This window comes from Aphidius gifuensis, linkage group LG6 (assembly GCF_014905175.1).
Source record: "Aphidius gifuensis isolate YNYX2018 linkage group LG6, ASM1490517v1, whole genome shotgun sequence".
NCBI classification, from domain to species: Eukaryota; Metazoa; Arthropoda; class Insecta; order Hymenoptera; family Braconidae; genus Aphidius; species Aphidius gifuensis.
Genome location: NC_057793.1, coordinates 10,526,311 through 10,546,123, shown reverse-complemented (window position 1 = coordinate 10,546,123; position 19,813 = coordinate 10,526,311). Strand labels below are relative to the sequence as shown.

The window sequence follows — 19,813 nt, the reverse complement described above, 5'->3', positions numbered from 1 at the left end:
GATATTGATGATTTATTATTGTCAACATCAAGATTCGTTAAAAATAAATTATTATCATTACTATTCTCAATAACAAAAGCTTCTAAAGGTGATCTCATTGATGATGAACAACAATTATGACAATCATCATTACCACGACAGTTTTATGAGCAATTTTTTTTTTTTTCATATTAATTAATTATTCTATCTATTTATTACTTATTATATATGGTAATAAGATATTGATGGTGAACTTGATTGTGATTTTTACTTAATGTTCATCAAAGCTCAATGTGCAGTGACGATAGTGCTCGATGGTCAATGGTCAACCACGGTAACCAACTATTAGTATTGATTAGTATCATGAAGACTAGAGGTCTCTAGTCTTCTTGATAAGTGTTGATTAGTATACTTCAGGTGTGTGTCTATGTGATGTGTTCTTAGTTTTTCATTTTCCACGTGTTCATTAATAATTATTCTTAACGATGATTGGTTCTTTAGAATCATAATTCATGATGGAGAAAATATGACGACACATAAATCAAGGTAACAAAAATAACAATAATAAAAATGATTTCTTCGTTTTTTCTTTTTTTTTTTTTAGCCAATGAAAAATACAAAAAAACGTGACAATAAAATAGTGAAAAATATTACAGAATAATAAAAAAAAAGATTTTGGCAAATCAATATCATGGAAAAATTCTCGTTATTAGAAAGAGACTTTTTTATTTCGATTCCCCGCATCATTCGTGGATTTTTTCAGCTGTACAAAAAGAATAAAATTAATAAACGACAACATACTATGACTGTTTTGATGACACTGGGAACTCCAGGAGAGACTTTTTGTTGGCTGATCCAGTAAAATATGAATGTTGATATAAAATAAATGTATCTGAATGTTCACCATAGAACTCATGTTTTTTTTTTTTTAATTTTATTTAGAATATAGTTCGCCTTTGTCAATGATCTACACCAGATTATACAAGTGGTTCATCAAACAAGTTAAATTGAAGAAAAAAAATATTAGAAATAATGAAAGACAAATTTTATTTATAATAGTTTATAAATTTTTATTTAACAAATATACAATTATATTCATTTCAATATATCTTCATGTTAAGATTTTGTATTACAATCATTATTAACACTTTATAAGTAAAGTAATTTTTTTAAAATTATTTTATTTCAATTAGTTATATAATTTAACAATATATATATATTTGAATAGAAAAACAAACGGACCATGTTTTTAATTAATATAAGTTAATTATATCAAATTATATAAGTCAAAATAAACTATCATCATTATATTCAATAACAAATTCTTTCAAAGGTGATTCTACTGATGATGATTGATGAACAATAATTAGAACAATCAATATAAAAACTTTACAATCGTTTTTTTTTTTTTAATTAATTAATTTTTAAATGTATTCATTAGTTATCTTTTAAAGACATTGATGATGAACTTGATTGTGAATATCGTTGGATAATCAAACTAATCTTTATTAAATATAGACATTATTGTTCCTTTGTAATGCACGAAAATTTCCTCAAAAAGTAATTGGATAAATTCTCACAACAATCTGTAAAAATATTACCTAGTTGTTCTGACTTTAACTCTACTTCACAACAATTTTCAAGACCTCTGAATGTAGCTTTTGATAAAGATCTCACATAGTTATTGCTGATGTCAAGTTTTGTTAGTTTCAATAAACCATTGAAGCTACCTGGCTCAATATACTTTAATTTGTTTAAACTTAAATTGAGTTCATCAAGATTCCTAAGAGAATTGAAAGTATCTTTTGATAAAATTCTGAGATTATTATTACTAACATCAAATTTAAAAAGATGAAATAAATTAGTATTGAATAGTTCTTTTGACAAGGTTGACAAATTATTATTGCTCATATTGATATCGTAAATTAGAAATAAATGATCTAAAATACCTGGCTCAATATAATTTAGTTGGTTTGATTTTAAATTTAGACTACGAAGATCTTGAAGACCCTTGAATGTGTCTTTAGATAAAATTGTCAGATTGTTATTGCTTACATCAAGTTCACTAAGTTGTGATAAATAACTAAATAAATCTTTTAAAGTTATAAGATTGTTTTTACTTATATCAAGTTTTTCAAGGTCCATTAAATTATCAAAAGTACCTGACTCAATATAATTTAGTTTGTTTGAACTTAAATTTAGTTCATTAAGATTTTTAAGTTTATTGAATGTATCTACTGATAAAATTGTTAGATCATTGTTGCTAATATCAAGATTAGAAAGTTGAGATAAATTATCGAATAGATTATTGGATAAAGTTGTCAAATTGTTATTGCTTATGTCAAGTTTCTCCAGTTGTAATAAATTATCAAAAAAATCTGATTCCAGATTGTCGAGTTGGATTGATTTCAAGTTTAGTTCACGAAGATTTTCAAGACTATTAAATAAATCTTTTGATAAAGTTGCTAGTTTGTTATTGCTTATATCAAGTGTAGCAAGATGTGATAAATTATTGAACAGATGACTTGATAAAGTTGTCAAATTGTTATTGCTTATGTTAAGTTTCTTCAGTTGCAATAAATTATCAAAAATATCTGACTCGAGATTTAGGATCTGGTTTGATCCTAAATTTAATTCATGAAGATATACAAGATCATTGAATATATTGTTCATCAATCTTGTCAAATTATTATTGTGTATACATAAAGTATGAAGTTCTGATAAATCATTAAAAGTACCTGGTTCAAGATTTGTCAGTTTATTAAAACTTAATGTTATAGCAAAAATATTTGGATTAGACTTGAATGTATTTGCTGGTAAAGTTGTCAGTTTGTTATTGCTTATACTAAGGATTCTAAGTTTTAATAAATTATCAAAAGTACTTGAATCAAGTTTGTCCAGTTGATTTGAATCTAAAAATATGTAAACAAGATTACCAAGACCATTGAATAAATCTTTTGGTAACGTTGTCACATTGTTACAACTGACATTAAGTTCTTTAAGTTGTAATAAATCATTAAAAATATATGAATCAAGATTGGTCAGCTCGTTCCAACTCAAATCTAAAAAACAAAGATCCTCAAGACCATTGAATATGTCTTTTGATAAATGTGTCAATTCGTTACGTTGCAAGTTGAGTTTCTGTAGTTGTAATAAATCATTGAAAATGCTTGGCTCTAAATTTTCTAGTTTGTTTGAATATAACATTAGTACACGTAGATTTTCAAGACCATTGAATAATTCTTTTGGCAATGTTGTCAAATTATTAGCACTTATATCAAGCCTTTCAAGTTTTGATAATCCATTGAAAATACTTGAATCAAGACTTTCTAATTTGTTTGAATTTAAGTCTAGTTCACAAAGATTTTTAAGACTCTTAAAAATGTCTTTTGTTAGTACTGTTATATTACTTTTGTTGATATACAGTTTTCTAAGCCTGAGACCATCAAATAAATCTCTTGGAAGACCAATTGATTTATTTGGTGCAGTTATATGATATTCAACGTTATAGTTTGGATTAGACAGCCGTTGACAATTTTTTAGATTGTAATAAAGTGTTCCTGGATTGGAAAAATATTTATCCCATGATGTAATTCTCGAGGTTGAAACACTTGCAACACCTGAACCATCAGTTACCAATTTAATTTCCATAACTAGAACATAATTAACATTTTATAATTTGTGATTAGATTTTAATACTTGAAACAATTTTAATAAAATTATATAAAATAAATTTAACAACTTACTTTTAATTTAATATAAGAAAACCCAGTATACAGTTATTTGCAGGTGTTATTTTCACAGACTATCTGCAACTAATAGAAATTCATTTTTAATTAATTGGTTATTTATAAATATTTTTTAATCAATAACAAACTTTTTATAAATAATTTTTTTTTATTAACTATTATAAACACATAAAACTTTAACTTGTGTGTGGTTGTAACCACGAGTTTTGATAATGAACTCAAAATAATTTTAATTTGTAATTAAATACAAAATTTAATTTCTTATTTCTATTTTTAGTTCTATATAGAAAATTTAATTTATATAAAATCAAGTCATGAAATAATTTATATTTTATTTAAAAAAATATATTAATAAAATATTAATTGCTAAAAGAAGCCATTTTGTTAAACATATACTTGAACGAGTAAATACAGTGTCAACGTGGTTTAATTTTTATCTAAAAAAAAAATTTTTTTATTATCTGAAATACATGGAACTTTAACTTGTGTCTGTTTGTTACCGGAAATTGATATTTTTTAAACTTAAATTTTATAATTTATGAGTGTAGTTTAATATATTAAACTATAATACTATTATAATACTTGAAATAATATTATTAAAATAGTTCTAAAATAAATTTGGAAGCTTACTTTTGATTAAAATAACGCAGCATGGTATACTGCTATCTGCAGACGTTATTCGCAGACCACACTACCTGCAACTTCAACACTAAACGTTCTTCGAACATCGCAAATTTTTCAGGTGTGTGCAGGTGGGTGTAAGGGATGCGTTCGTAAAATCCAGTCTCCCACGTTTTTTATATGGATATCACTTTTTTATACTTGAATAAATGTTCTTTAAAAATTATTTTTCTTTTTAATATGATTTTAAATTTTAATTAAGCCAATTAAAATACAAAATAACCAAAATAATATCCAAATAAATTCCCGATAAATATTTTCATCTAGAAAAATAATTCGAGAATTTTTTTTTAAGTTTAATTGTTATTAATAATAACAATTAAAAATGACTTGTGAACTGAACTTAATAATCACATAAAAAAAATTTTAGAAATATATAATGAATAATCCGAATAAACGATTCGCAAGATCAACTTAATTAATAATCATTGATGGTTTCTAATTTTATATAAAATGCCTCATATATATTTATTAATAATAAAATAATAATAGGTAAAATTTTTAAAAAGTTTATCAGCTAATTTACAATAATTTTTTTTATTATTTTTTTTTATCATAATTACAATGCACTTTATTTTTATTCGTAATTTGCAGAATTGAATTTTTCATAATTTCTAATGTTCTTCGAGTATATAACGAATTGAAAAACTGTTGATGAAAATAATTATTGTTAATTAGCTGATAAAATTTTTCTATTGCATCGACACAAATAAAATGAGACATATTTTTTTATAGAAATTTTTTTTTTTTATTTTAAATTTGAACTGTTATTATAACTATTATGGATATATATGCAGGGGCATTTTAATAATAAAATCAGAAAGCCATGATTATTATTTCAGTTGATTATTTAGGTATTATTTTCACTATTCGAGGCATTTTTTTTTTTTTTTTTTAAGTTATAAAGTACTTAAATATATTTTTAAATTTTAATGAAGCCAACTAATTACAGAAAAACCAAAATAATGTTCAAATAAATTCCTGATGAATATTTTCATCAAAAAAAGTAATTTGAGAAAATTTTTAAATTTTAATTGTTATTATTAAATTTAGGAAATTATTCTTTCCCAAGTGGAAAAATTATATTTAATGGAAATATTAAATTGAATTAAAAATTAAATTAAATTTAAAAGATATACAGTTTTGGACATACTAAAATTAGATTTAAAAAAAAATTTAGAAAACATTTAAAACAAATATAAATTAAATCTAGAATATGTCCAAAACTGTATATATTTTAAACTTAATTTATATTTTTTCTAAATATAAAATAAATTTATTTTATATTTTTAATAAATATATTTTTTCCACTTGGGTTATTTTGGTCAGATATTGAAGAGTTGAAAATTTTAAAAACATCATTTAAAGATAATTCCGGTTGTTTTATTGATAAACCATCACATGAAAGATGAAAAAATCTAAAAAATATATATATATATATGTAACGATTAATCAAAAACGATCGACCTTAATAATAATTGCTTTCTGATTTTATATAAAATGCCTCATATATATTAATAATAATGGGTAAAATTTTTTAAAAGTTTATCAGCTAATTTACAATAATTATTTTCATTATTTTTTTTATCATAATTACAATGCAATTTATTTTTATTCGTAATTGTTAAAATTTAATTGTTTAATGTTCATAATTGCTATTGTTCTTCGAGTATATATAATGAATTGAAAAATTCTTATTTTTACTATATATATAATCAATTTTCAGAATCAACTTGTGAAAAATAAAAAAATATTCAACGTAAATAAAGTAAGAATATAATCCGCATATAAAATAAAATAATATAATATAATACAATTTATTTATTTTATTTATTCAAAAGTTTTTAATCATTTCAAATTTTTTACAAATAATTAATTTCAGATGAAGAACATATTAATATTGGTCATAATAATAGTTTTGAGTTTGAGTACACTTTTTTGTGTAAATTCATTACCACAAAATTATAATGAAACTTTAAATGAACGTGTCAAAAGAAGGTGGCATCCTCCACTTGACTATATGGATAAATGTCCCGATAATAAATATGGATGTAAGAGAGGGCAATGTTGGACAGAATGTGCAATTCTTGACATGTGGTGCTGGACGAAAAACAGGCTCGACGGCTCAATCACAGCCCAATGTCACGACAAATATGATTGCGATCAATGTACAAATTGTTTAGGTACATGTTTTTGGTTTTAATGGTTAATTATCAATGTTCAAATAAATATCAATGGTATAATAACTAATAAGCAAAAAAGGTATAATTTTGTAGAAAATCGTAATACATAATTGGAAAAAGTGAAGGTCTCTTTATTATTATTATACTTTAAATATTATATATTATAAATATTCTGCAGAAAAAGGGTAGTAAATAAGAAAAATAACCATCAGATAAAATGAGACAATTCAATTATCAGGATATCAATAAAATATATTGTTTAATTAATATTTAAATTGTTTATTAATTATCTTTCAATTAATACTGATTACTATATGGCAAGTAATCTTTCAAAAATATTATATTAAAATTAAAAAAAATAATGTAAACTGTAAAAATAAAGTTATTATTCCTACATAATTGTTGTTGAATATGTTCAATTAATTGTATTTGTATAATATGTCTGTTATAATTGAATACTATTTGTATACCTATAAGCTGATTAAAAGGATTAAAAATTCAAATTTATATTTATTAATTAATTTTGTTTCTGGTTTGTTTTAATAAATAACTACTGTATTTTCCTTCGAAATATCACAATTTTTAGTCAAAAATTAAAGAGTTAAAAATTTTAAAAACATCATTTGAAAATAATATATTACGGTCGTTTTATTGATAAACCATCACATGAAAAAATTTTAGAAATATATGTAATGAATAATCAAAAACGATTCGCAAGATCGATCTAAATCATAATCATTGCTTTCTGATTTTATATAAATCCCCCCATACATATTAATAATAAAATAATATAGGTAAAATTTTTAAAAAGTTTATCAGCTAATTTACAATAATTATTTTCATTATTTTTTTTATCATAATTACAATGCACTTCATTTTTATTCGTAATTGTTAAAATTTAATTGTTCAATGTTCATAATTGCTATTATTCTTCGAGTATATATAATGCATTGAAAAATTCTTATTTTCACTATATATATAATCAATTTTCAGAATCAACTTGTAAAAAATAAAAAAATATTCAACGTAAATAAAGTAAGAATATATAATCCGCATATAAAATAAAATAATATAATATAATACAATTTATTTATTTTATTTATTTAAAAGTATTTAATCATTTCAAATTTTTTAAAAATAATTAATTTCAGGTGAAGAACATATTAATATTGGTCATAATAATAGTTTTGAATTTGAGTACACTTTTTTGTGTAAATTCATTACCACAAAATTATAATGAAACTTCAAATGAACGTGTCAAAAGAGGAAAGTGGTATCAGACACGTCCCGCCTCAATTTCATGTTACTCTAATGAATATGGATGTGACGAAGGGAAATGTTGGGCAGGATGTGCAGTTCTTAAGATGTGGTGCTGGTCGAGAAAGTACGATGGCTCAAACGCAACTGAATGTCACTATATCACCGGTTGCGATCCATGTTGGAAATGTGCAAGTACATGTTTTTGGTTTTAATGGTTAATTATCAATGTTCAAATAAATATCAATGATATAATAACTAATAAGCAAAAAGGTAATATTGTATAAAATCATTATACATAATTGGAAAAGGTATATAGGTCTCTTTATTATTATATATTATACTTTAAATATTATATATGTATTATAAATATTCTGCAGAAAAAGGGCAGTAAATAAGAAAAATAACCATCAGATAAAATGAGACAATTCAATTATCAGGATATCAATAAAATATATTGTTTAATTAATATTTAAATTGTTTATTAATAATGTTTCAATTGATATTGATTACTATGGCAAGTAATCTTTCAAAAATGTTTTAAAATAAAAAAATAAAAAAAAAATAATGTAAACTGTAAAAATAAATTTATTATTCCTACATAATTGTTTTTGAATATATATTCAATTAATCGTATTCGTATGTTTGCTATAGTTTCATGCGATTTGTATAATTATAAGCTGATTAAATGGTTGTAACCATCTCCGACAAAAAAATGGTTGATTAAGCACAATTATTCTGTTATGACAATTAATTTGATAAAAATTACTCGTCAGTCATCAATGATGACTCATCATACAACCAATTGAAGATGAATTCTGATACATATATATATATATACACGCACATTTATATAATTAGGGTTAAAGTAATATTTAATATCCAAATTATAAATTAAAAATTACAATTGTTATTATCAAAACTTAAACTATTTATATCTTTTATTTAAAATAAATGAGTCAGAAATTATTATTTATCTTATACTTCTACATGTATAATCTAATAATAGTTTTATGAAAAAAAAAAATTATCATATTTGCACAAATAAAAATACATATTATTATTTCATAGCTTATTAAATTATTACTATTACAGTTTTCATGTTTTTAGTTCAAGTGGGAAAATTTATAATATATTGAATTTCAACAATAATTACGGGTTTGAGTTTTGTGGATTAATTTTTTTAGACTTGTAATGCAATGCAGAAATAAGTAGAAACAAAAATTACCATACTGAAATCAAATTGTCCTTTTTATTCGCAATTTTTATTTCAATTTCACTAAGTAAAAGTATAATCAACTCGATTTCATTTGTACAAATCTTAAAAAATATGACTAGAGATAAATACAAGAAAGAAAAAAATTTAATATACCTACATGAATATGAAAATAAGTCATTTTACAGAAAAAAAAAGATAATGTTATAATAAACAATGAAAAATTTGCAAGGAATCGAAACTTACATTTTTTAGAATCTCACTCTAGTGAAAATATTTTTCGGAATTTTTACCGAAAAAAAATCAGATATTATTTTAGATTTTTCTCCGGAAAAAGACCAATTTTTCTATACAATAATTAGAACTTCATATTACTCCTTCATTATTCTGTATTTTTAAGTAATCATTCCAATCAAAATTTTAAAATATAATTAAGTATTTTAGAACTAAAAAACTAACACTTGATTAGTAAAAATAATCTCATTTTTAAATGAAGTATTAATGAAAATATTTCTCTGGATTTTCTTTAAACATACCAATTGCGAAATGATATGGAAAAATACAAATAATAATCTATAAAAATTCACAGAAATATTTTCACCAGAGAAATAAAAATAATGAAAAAAATATTGATGGAATAATGTATATATGAAATTAAAAGGTAAAAAAAAATAAAAAAAATCAATGCATGAATGATTAAAAATAAGTACTAAATAATAAAAATGTCAAACAACATCAAGCATTAATTTGTTTTTTCTTCTTTGAAAAATGGGAACTAAAGCCCAGAGAGCAGTACCAAGAATAAGAATAATTCCAAATGCAAGAAAAATTGGTTTATAAGTACCAACTTTTTCAAATATAACACCACATATAGGTGGTCCAATTAATTGTAATACACCATTAACAAATAATGATATACCATATGAAGAACTTAATTTTTCAGTTCCCAACATATCAGCTAATATAACAGTTGTAATACCAATATACATACCAGATGATAAACCAAATAATGCACAAAAAAATGATAACATTGTGTAAGTTGTTGCCATTGGTAAAAGTGCCAAAGCAACACCACTCATACCAAGACCACAAACAAAATAATAATATTTTGGAATAAAATCAATATCAGATAATGATGCACCACCAATTCTACCAACAAGATCCAATGCTGATACAATTGATAATAATAATGCAGCCATATTTTTATCAAAACCTTCTGATATTGCATAAGATGGTAATAATATCATAAAATTTGTATTACTAATTGCTGATGTTGAATTTGATATTAATATTACAAGATAAATTGGATCTTTTAAAACACTTAAATCAAAAAAATTTGCATTACTACTATCAGATGATGGTGATGATGATGACGATGATGCAACAGATATTTTTTTATTTTCTTGTTTTTTTGTTTTTTCAATATCATCAGTTGTTATTGTCACATTTTTTGTATTAGAATTACGTTTTTTACTGTTATTTTGAGTTTTAAATAATCTTCTAAACATACTTGGAACATTCATTTTTGGTGTTAAGGCAATTGGTCCCATTTCTGAAACAATACTGTGTTGACGAGTTAAATGAAATCCACTTTTGTTACTTTTACGAATTGAATTATTTCTACTCAATGATGGTGTTGATATACCAATTGCTGAATTAATACTTTTTGTATTTTCAATTTCACCATTAATTACTACTGAATTTTCTTCCTCAGTTGGTAATTTATCTTCAATTTCATTATTTTTATTATTATCTAAATTTTCATTATTTTTTTGTGAGTCATCTGGATTATTTTCATCTTGATCAGTTTTTGTTATTTCTATTTCATCAATGTCTGGCATTGTTAGAGTTTTTTCTAAAACTTTTGATAGATCAGCGAGATGATTTGTTGATGTATTTGTTGTATCTGTTTTTGATATAACTGGTGCATTTAGATCAGTTATTGATTGTGTTGATTTATCTTCAGTAATTGATTCTTCTTCCATTGTCATTGCTTCATTGTCAATTCCTTCATCTGGTACTTCTTTCATGTGTTGTTCAACTGGATGATAAAGAAGAGCAACAATAATAGTATTCAATAATATTGCACCCATAATTAATACTGCTCCTCTGAAAAAAAATATAAAATATTATCAAGTTGACAAACACAACAACATCTTACATAATTGTTATTATTTATTTTTCTTTTCAATTCTTTTTCAAATATAAGTTTTTTTTTTTTCGAATTGTTATTATTATTTTTATTATTAATGTTATCAGTTTTCAATGTTAAAGATTCAATTGTCAATGCACGCTTGTAAATTTATGTAAGAAGTTGCATCCTGGTGAGGTACAGTCACGCCACAATGCCTGCTCTCGCGTGTCTCTACCCGATTGACAACACAGTCAAATATACATCTCGAATGTTCATTTAAATTTATCTAATATTTTATTTAACATACATAACACATCGTCATTAATACTGATTGCGTGAAAACAAGTAATAAATAAAAAAAATATTATAAACAAGTGTTGAACGAAAAAACATACACACACAATGCAATTTTCCTTTTTTTTTTTTTTTTTTTTCAAAAGAGTTAATTGCACAAGTTTTGAATAAATAAATGAAAAAAATAAAAAACTTAAGTATGATGATAAAAAGAAAAAAAATATTACTTAAAATTTTAATTTTAATAAAATAATGAATAGGTGCATGGAAGAGTGACTTTACCTATGTCCAACATGATTAAGTAGATACTGCAAAAACAGCGGAAGAACAATGGTTCCAATTGCACTTCCTGATATACATAGTCCAGTTGCAAAACCACGTAGCCTTACAAAATATGATGTGACAATGTAAACTGTTGGTGGAAATGTAAGTCCAGCTCCAATTCCAACCATAACTCCATAACTAATTATAAAAAAAATTTTATTTTATTCTTAATACAATAAATAAATAGTTATTTTATAAATTTTTAAATATTACTAACCTGATGTAAAGATAAGTAACAGATGTTGCAAAATAACTGAGCATCATTCCACTTGCAGCAAATGCACCACCAATCATTGTCACAGTTTTATAAGAGTATTTTAAAGAAAGAACGCTCGATAATGGTCCTAAATTGAATATAAAATACAATAATTAAAATTATTATAATTATGAAATCTATATAATGAATATAAAAATTTTACCAAGTGAACTGTAGAGAAAATAACAAAGTGCTGGAATCCATGAAGCAGCTGTTGGTGATGATTTAAATACTTGAAGAAATTCAACAAAAAGTACGCCAAATGATTTTACTGTACCAGGAATAAGAAAATTAACAGTCAATGCAGACATCAGCACTACCCAACCCCAGCCACCATCAGGTGGGACAAGTTTTGTTTTTCCCATTTTTGCCATTCTTTTTATTTCTTCCACTTCCTTATTACTGGCTCTTCTTGTTATCTTTTTTTAGTTTCACCTGTTTGAATAAATCATTAAATTTATTTTTTTAAAAATATGATATAATTATTTAAAATAATATAAAACAACATTGCTTACAAATTTATATACATAAATGTATATGTTATAAATTTTAATTTAAATTTTTATCAAGTCAAAGTTTAAAAAAAAATTGTGCTAATTAAATTGACCCTATACTGTCTATAAAAATTGAAAAATATTAATAAAATAAATTGATTCAAAACAATTAATAAAAAATCGATTCAATTGTCAATCGTCAATATTATTAAGTGAAGAATTATCATTGATGTCAACATACTGATCAAAATATTAAATGGAAAAATCCATTTATGCGCTCAATTAAATTTTGATGGAATATATTATTGATATAAAATATTGCTGTTTATATTTTTATTATTTTTTCAACACGTCAAGTCAATACGCGTCAACGTAATACTAACTCTATGTTTTCAAACTTAACAATACTAGTATGTTCTATAAGTTTGTGTCCATGTTATCTTGTTATCATTATTACGTATATATCATTGAAAATAAAAAATAAAAAAATATATATAAAAGTAATTTTATACTGTATACATCGAATCAAAAATATCAAAGGTATTTTATACTTTTTTATTATTTTATATTTTATTTTTATCATAAATAATATTCAATAATGAAATTTAAGTTTAAAAAAAATATAAAATATTAAAATAATAGAAAAAAAAATTAAAAATTGCTGAGACGTGACAACAACGAGTTGAACATTGATACTAGTCATATTTTTATTCTCATTCAGTCATAATTGACACGCGACTAATGCAATAGCACTATTTTTTTTTATTTTTGTGATCTTTTTTTCTCTTCGTATGTAACGGTTATTCACATATGTATATAGATTCAAATAATCTCCTAGATTCTTGCGTGTTTGCGATATCCAGGAAATGAAAGGTCGCCAAAAAAACATGTCCCACTTTTAAATGATAGTAAAAAATAAATATGATATGCACAAAAATATAGGCATGGTCGTTAAAATTTATTTTTACTTTTTTTTATAGTTTTACTAATAAATGGAAGTTTTCTATGTCGAAAACAAAAAATTTACTAATCTAAAATTTTTTCAATTTATTTTAACGAACCCGCATTATTAATTTATCTATACTATAAAAATTTTTCAACCATTTTTAAAAAATTATGTAAAAATAATAATTAAAACATTGAGAAAAGAAAAATACAGATAAAACAAATATTATTGTAGTTATGAATTATTATGTGTAAATTTATAATAATAGACGTGAAAAAAACAATGTCAACTTCCGGATCATATTTATCATTCAAATGCATAACGTAGATTTTAACGTTGAATAAATAAAATTGTGATGAAAAATTAAAAATATAATAACTAACAATAAAAGTTATTATTATGTACACAAGTTTCCTGATTAATCTTGTGAATGAATAATTTATAAATACTACATGAATAAATTGAATAAAAAAAAAAGAAAAAATAAAATTATGTACTGAAAAGTGAAGTGGTTGAAATGAAAATTGAAGTATATTTAAAAAAATTAAAATACAAGTTTATAATTATCCTTAATTTATTATTTTTTTATTTTATTGGATAGAATTTTAATCAATGCTGTCATGCATCATGTCAATTTTTTCCTTATACAAGCATTACTATTATCATCAATTAAAAAAAATTTTGGTTTAAGAATATTATGTCAAACATGAAAGTAAAACAATTTAAAAAAAAATACTGTCAATGAATATTTTTACTGTCAATGTTTGTTAACAAAATTGTCATTGTGCTGATGATAATAATAATAATTCGAAACTTTGTTATAAAACAGCGTCACAAGGTGATGATTTGAAGTGTTAAATATTTAAAATTGAAGACTAAAATAGATTTTAGAAAAAATAAAATATATATGTTGTGAATATGAGGAAAGTGTTCTTTATTGAATATTACTTTTGCATAAATGTATGCCATCGAATGTTCTATTACTTTCGCAATTAAATAGACATGTCCTTGGTCTATGTCCATTTTCACGAAAAATAAAAATAATCTTTTTTTTTATTTATTAAATTTTAATAAAAATATGATGTAATATATAAATTTAAAATACTATTGAAAAGTTTTTTTTATTTTTATATAATAGTTAATGGATTATTATATAATTATGAGATTTAATTTGATGATAACTACTAACCTGATGAGTATGTATAATGTCAAGATGTCGAAGACTGTCGTTGAGATTTCCAGAGAGTCCAAAGATGATTCTTTGGATCTCAGAGGCACACTTGTGTTCACCAGGACTGATCAACGACGACTCCCGAGGGGTCAGAATTGCAACGTTCCCTCTTGTCCTCGACTTTTCGTTCTGGTGTCTTCTTCTGGCGTTATCCACCTCTTTTTCCTTCACCTCTACCTTATTTTATTTTATTTCAACTTTTGTTTTTTTTTTTTTTTACATATTCTATACGTTTAACAACTTGCTGGCAATCTGTCTTGCCTTATGATATACAAATCTTGATGAATGACGAGGGTTGACCGTTGTCTTCGTTCATCTTGTCTCAAAAAAAAATTTTTTTTTTTTTTTTTTCAATTTACCAAGTAACGAAAGAATGAAAATAAAAAAAATTTTTTTTTAACAAGTTCAAAGACCCAAGTAAATTTTAAAATGCATGACAATTTAAAAAAAAAATACAATAAGGATATAAATATAATTTTTTTTTTTTTTTTTCTTTTTAATTTGAACAATTTTTCTTTCAAATATAATTTATTTTTAATGCTGTTATATTTGGTAAATGTTCTATTGATAATTCCAAATACATTAACAATAAATAATGGTAAAAAAGTTGAGATTAAAATAGGCTTAACTATCAGGATTGTAAAAAAAATTTATAAAAAAAAATCCACTGATCAAAGATGTGGAAAGACAGGTATAGCTAGTGTATATGAATATATAGTATTTTTCCAAGGTAGGAGATTCAGTATCCATCTAAACTTGTATCACTTAACTCGGTGTACTTTATACTACTTATAGAAACTACCTTTTTTCCACAAAGTCATTTTTCCACCACCATCATCTAATAACCATTTGCCAATTTATACATAGGCGCATTGAGAGATAAAAAAACTACTTGTTCATATATATATGTGCATCAAGTTAACCAAGCAAACTGTTGAAAGACTATTATTGCTCAGGGTATTACAGACGATGAGGGGGTAACAACCGGCTGACGATATGTATCCCCCATCTTTAACATCGATGTTTGTCCTTCACTTTAAGATTTTTATTTTATTTTTTGTCTTCTTGCTTACCATCCTAGTATCAATATAAATAACTATATAATAAATTCCATGATTTTCTAAGAAATAAAAGACAATGATTTAATAAACAAAAAATTTATATCTTTTTTTTTTGTCGTTAATATATATTGATTTATCTGCTGAATTTAATTGACATTTTTTTGGTGATAAAAAAAACGATGAGTGGATGATTTCTTAGCTGGAAGATATTTAAAAAATATTTAAATGAAAATTATCTGCAATTAGTTTTTATACATTTAAAATGTATTTATAGATATATATTAAAATCATCTTTGTCACTTTCTAAATCCTAAAAAAATTTTAAATTTTTTTTATTGTTGAAATTGTAAATAAATAATTAAAATACAAATTTCAATATTCAAACAAATTCTTCAAATCATAAAGTTATCATTATATATTCAGTAGATATAAAAATAAATAATTAATTAAAAAGAATTATATAATGTTGTACAATAAGAATTCTCATTGCCAATACAGTAAAGATGTTTAAAACAATACTGCATGGTCATGCTGAATATAATTATAGAGTTTCATTAAATATATATTTATGATAAGTGAACAAACTAACACTAAATAATCAATTAATTAGTTAATTATGTAAATAGATTAACATAGTTTAGTCGCTTAGAAAAATTCTGTAACTAGTTTATTTACTGTTGAATTTTTGAAAATAAATAAATAAATAAATAAATAATGAAATTAAAAACAAAATAATATAAAATCACATTTATAATTTAAGTTATCATTATTTACAAAATAAATATTTTTTTGTAATTTACTGTTCCTATCATATACAAATTAAAAAATTAATTTTTTGGCGATGACAAGTCGGAGAAAAAAAAGCCATATACATTTATCTAGGTATTTAGATAATATTTTTTTATATCTATATTTATTTTTTAAGGTTTTGCATCCTTGGAATTAACATTCTTTCTATAGTTCTATTTAAAAACAGTCAATATAACTATAGAATATAATTTAATGTTCAACAAAATTAATTTATAATATACCCTTAGGTAAAAATATTTTTTCTGATTTTCTTCGTATAATTTCTTTGGAAAATTTTCAGTGCGAATCATCTCGTATAGGACCAATTACAAAAGCATTATTATCATTATTATTATTATTATTATTATTATGGTCATATTAGATGTTCTATCATATTATTATTATTAATAACCGTATATCTCAGGAATAAAACTTTGACTATTGTGTGGACCATCCTTAAATCATACATAATAAATTCATGCAATTTTGAGTTAATCTTTTTAAATTAACTTTTAACATATACAAGATGAATGGCATGAAATTGCATATGAATTTTATTATGGTAATAAAAATAAAAAAAAACATGATAATTTTTATTTTTATTATAAAGAAAAAAACATAATTTAAAAATTGAGCATCATCCTCGACAACACAATTCTCCAAGAAAAATATGGCTAAAAATTAACTAATGTAAAGAAGAAGTAAAAAAAAATCTTACAAGGTATAACATATAAATATATTCGTAAAGACACGCTGCAGGTCGTTGTGTTTCAATAAACTTTTTGTGACTTATTCGTGAATAAAAACTGTATAGGATTGGATAAAAATTTTGACTCTGTGGATATATATATATTCATTGTATCTTATGTATAGATATAGCTTATGTACACAATCATAACTCACCTATACACAAGAACAACAGTTGGTTTGCATATAAAATATTACACATTTTTAAAGTTAATTTATTACCTGGTTTAATCTTAAAATTTTTCCTATTTAAATAACTCGTGCTAGTACTCATTGCAATTTTTTTTATTTTCATTAAAAAAACCAGTAAATCTTAAAAGCAGTTAAGCACGTTACGTACAAATATATATATATAAATATCATACAAGTGCGAAATAGTTATTTATTAATAAATACGTCCTTGACAAATATTCAACACTTTCATAGAATACATAGAGTAATTAATTGTCAAAATTACAATAAACTATTATTTTTAAATATAAAATTTTTCATATAGTTTTTGTAAAATAAAAAAATTAACTATAATTGCTAACTGATTTATAGAAATTCAAGATTAAAACAAATAAAACAATTTTTATTTTTTATTTTGTTCAAACGGGAACTCTAACTCTATATGATCTACGGTAATACCCAGGTACAAGTTTATAAATAAACTGTACAAATTGTTCATCCTAGAAAGTTATGTTAAAAAAATACTCTATATATACGCATGTATAGAGAAAGTTTAAATTTTCATTTTGCATATACATTAAATACATACAGTATTTAAAAAAAAAAAACAATATAATTTCTATAAATCTCAAAATAAAAAATTTTAATTTTACAGTTTTAATATCAAGCAAAGAGAAATATGTATATATTTATATTTTATTTGCAAGTAAATTAAAAGCTAAAAATAAAATAAATAAAATGAATAATAATACGGTAATTTTTTTTTTTTTTTTTATATGAAAATCAAGTTACCAGCAATATAGAATTATAGGAATAAAGAAGAATATGAAAGAAAAAAAAAAGGGGAGGAGGATGAAGAAGATGATGATGATCATGAAGGTGAAGAAGAACGTGAAGAAGAAGAAGAAGAAGAAGAAAACGAAGATTATAATGATGATACCTTGAAGGAATTGCACAAGCTAAGTTTAGCCTGGTTTCCCAATGAAAAAAATATAAAAAGATGCAAAAGGCACGAGCACGGTTATTTATCGCCACCTTCCAAGACTGAGCCAGGTAGTAAACAACTTTAAAAAAATGTTTAATTTTTTTTTTTTTTTTTATACTGAGACCAGACTGTTTTTCTTTACAGGTTCGTTACTCGTGTGTACATAAAAACATATCTATATATACCTACAATGTATATATATGTATATCCACTTGCGGAGTCTGCAGTCCTATCAAGCCTAACAGTCTTTTTGCTGAACCAAGTCACAAAGATCGTGAAACACAACGACCCCATTGCTTCTTGTCTTCTTTACCAATATCTTTATATGTATACCCCTTTTTAAAATTTTTTTTTCCTTCTTCTTTACATCAGCCATCGTCAGCCATATTATTCTTGGAGAATTGCGACCTCAAAGGTCCATGCTCAATCAAAGAGAACTCGTTTCTTCCTTTATAATAAAAAATAAAAATTATCATCTTTTTTTTTTTTTTATTATCATAATAAAATTCATATGCACTCATGCCATTCATCTTGTTATTCATGCGAAAGTTAATTTAAAGATTAACTCAAAATTGCATGAATTTATTTTGTTGATTTAAGGATGGCCCACACAATATTAGTCAAAAGTTTTATTCCTGAGATATACAGTTCTTGTATACTGAGTCGAATCTCGTATGCACCATCAAAGTATTAACGAGAAATATTAAAACAAACTAATTTTTTTTTTTATATTAATTCAAACTATATATTAGTGAAATGTAAAGACAAAGTTACCAATGTGTTTTTATGGTTTTTATCATTTACTTATGTCGACATAATTTTTCTAGAATTTAGTGATTTTTGGGAGATCATTTTTTTGTATCTTCATAATTACCTGTGTTGAGTATTTTTTAAATAAATATCGAATCAAATGATAATTTCAACAACGAAATTCCTCATAATTTTCTTTAGATAGAAAACGTCCATCCCTAAAAAAAAATATAAATGTGGTATTAAAATTTAAATACATAACAATTTTTTTTTTCTACTAATTAACCAATTAAATAATATTTGTATTATTTTTTTTTTTTTTTATAATGATAAATGATTTACTTGTCTTGTTCATTTGCTCATACATAATGTACAATCCCCATTAATATATAACAATTTATATTATTTAAAAGAATTTATATATATTGTTCATTTTCATTTGCTGGATTTGTACTGTTGGTTTTTTTTTTTATTTATTTTATACTTACCACGTCCAGGTAACGCAAACTGGTCGAGCTGAAAATAGCATCACTGGACTCTTCTTTGAGTGCGGGTCCAGACTCAAT

The 19,813-nt window shown here is 23.5% G+C and overlaps 2 protein-coding genes and 1 long non-coding RNA gene across 3 annotated transcripts; all 3 read right to left on the bottom strand.

Moving 5' to 3' along the window:
• Positions 1 to 722: 722 nt before the first annotated feature.
• Positions 723 to 3,630, bottom strand: LOC122859820 (insulin-like growth factor-binding protein complex acid labile subunit). The gene is made up of 2 exons (XM_044163508.1): positions 1,929 to 3,630; positions 723 to 742 (listed from the first exon to the last, which is right to left on the bottom strand). The coding sequence occupies exons 1-2, from the start codon at positions 3,628 to 3,630 to the stop codon at positions 723 to 725; spliced, it is 1,722 nt and encodes a 573-aa protein (XP_044019443.1).
• Positions 3,631 to 7,771: 4,141 nt separating this feature from the next.
• LOC122859435 (monocarboxylate transporter 13-like) lies at positions 7,772 to 15,523 on the bottom strand. Its single transcript, XM_044163034.1, has 5 exons — positions 14,703 to 15,523; positions 12,237 to 12,508; positions 12,035 to 12,161; positions 11,776 to 11,955; positions 7,772 to 11,174 (listed from the first exon to the last, which is right to left on the bottom strand). The coding sequence occupies exons 2-5, from the start codon at positions 12,445 to 12,447 to the stop codon at positions 9,791 to 9,793; spliced, it is 1,902 nt and encodes a 633-aa protein (XP_044018969.1). The 5' UTR covers positions 12,448 to 12,508; positions 14,703 to 15,523; the 3' UTR covers positions 7,772 to 9,790.
• Positions 15,524 to 18,365: 2,842 nt separating this feature from the next.
• LOC122859440 lies at positions 18,366 to 19,813 on the bottom strand. The gene is made up of 3 exons (XR_006374346.1): positions 19,736 to 19,813; positions 19,372 to 19,465; positions 18,366 to 18,945 (listed from the first exon to the last, which is right to left on the bottom strand). It is a non-coding gene; the product is annotated as an uncharacterized LOC122859440 (long non-coding RNA).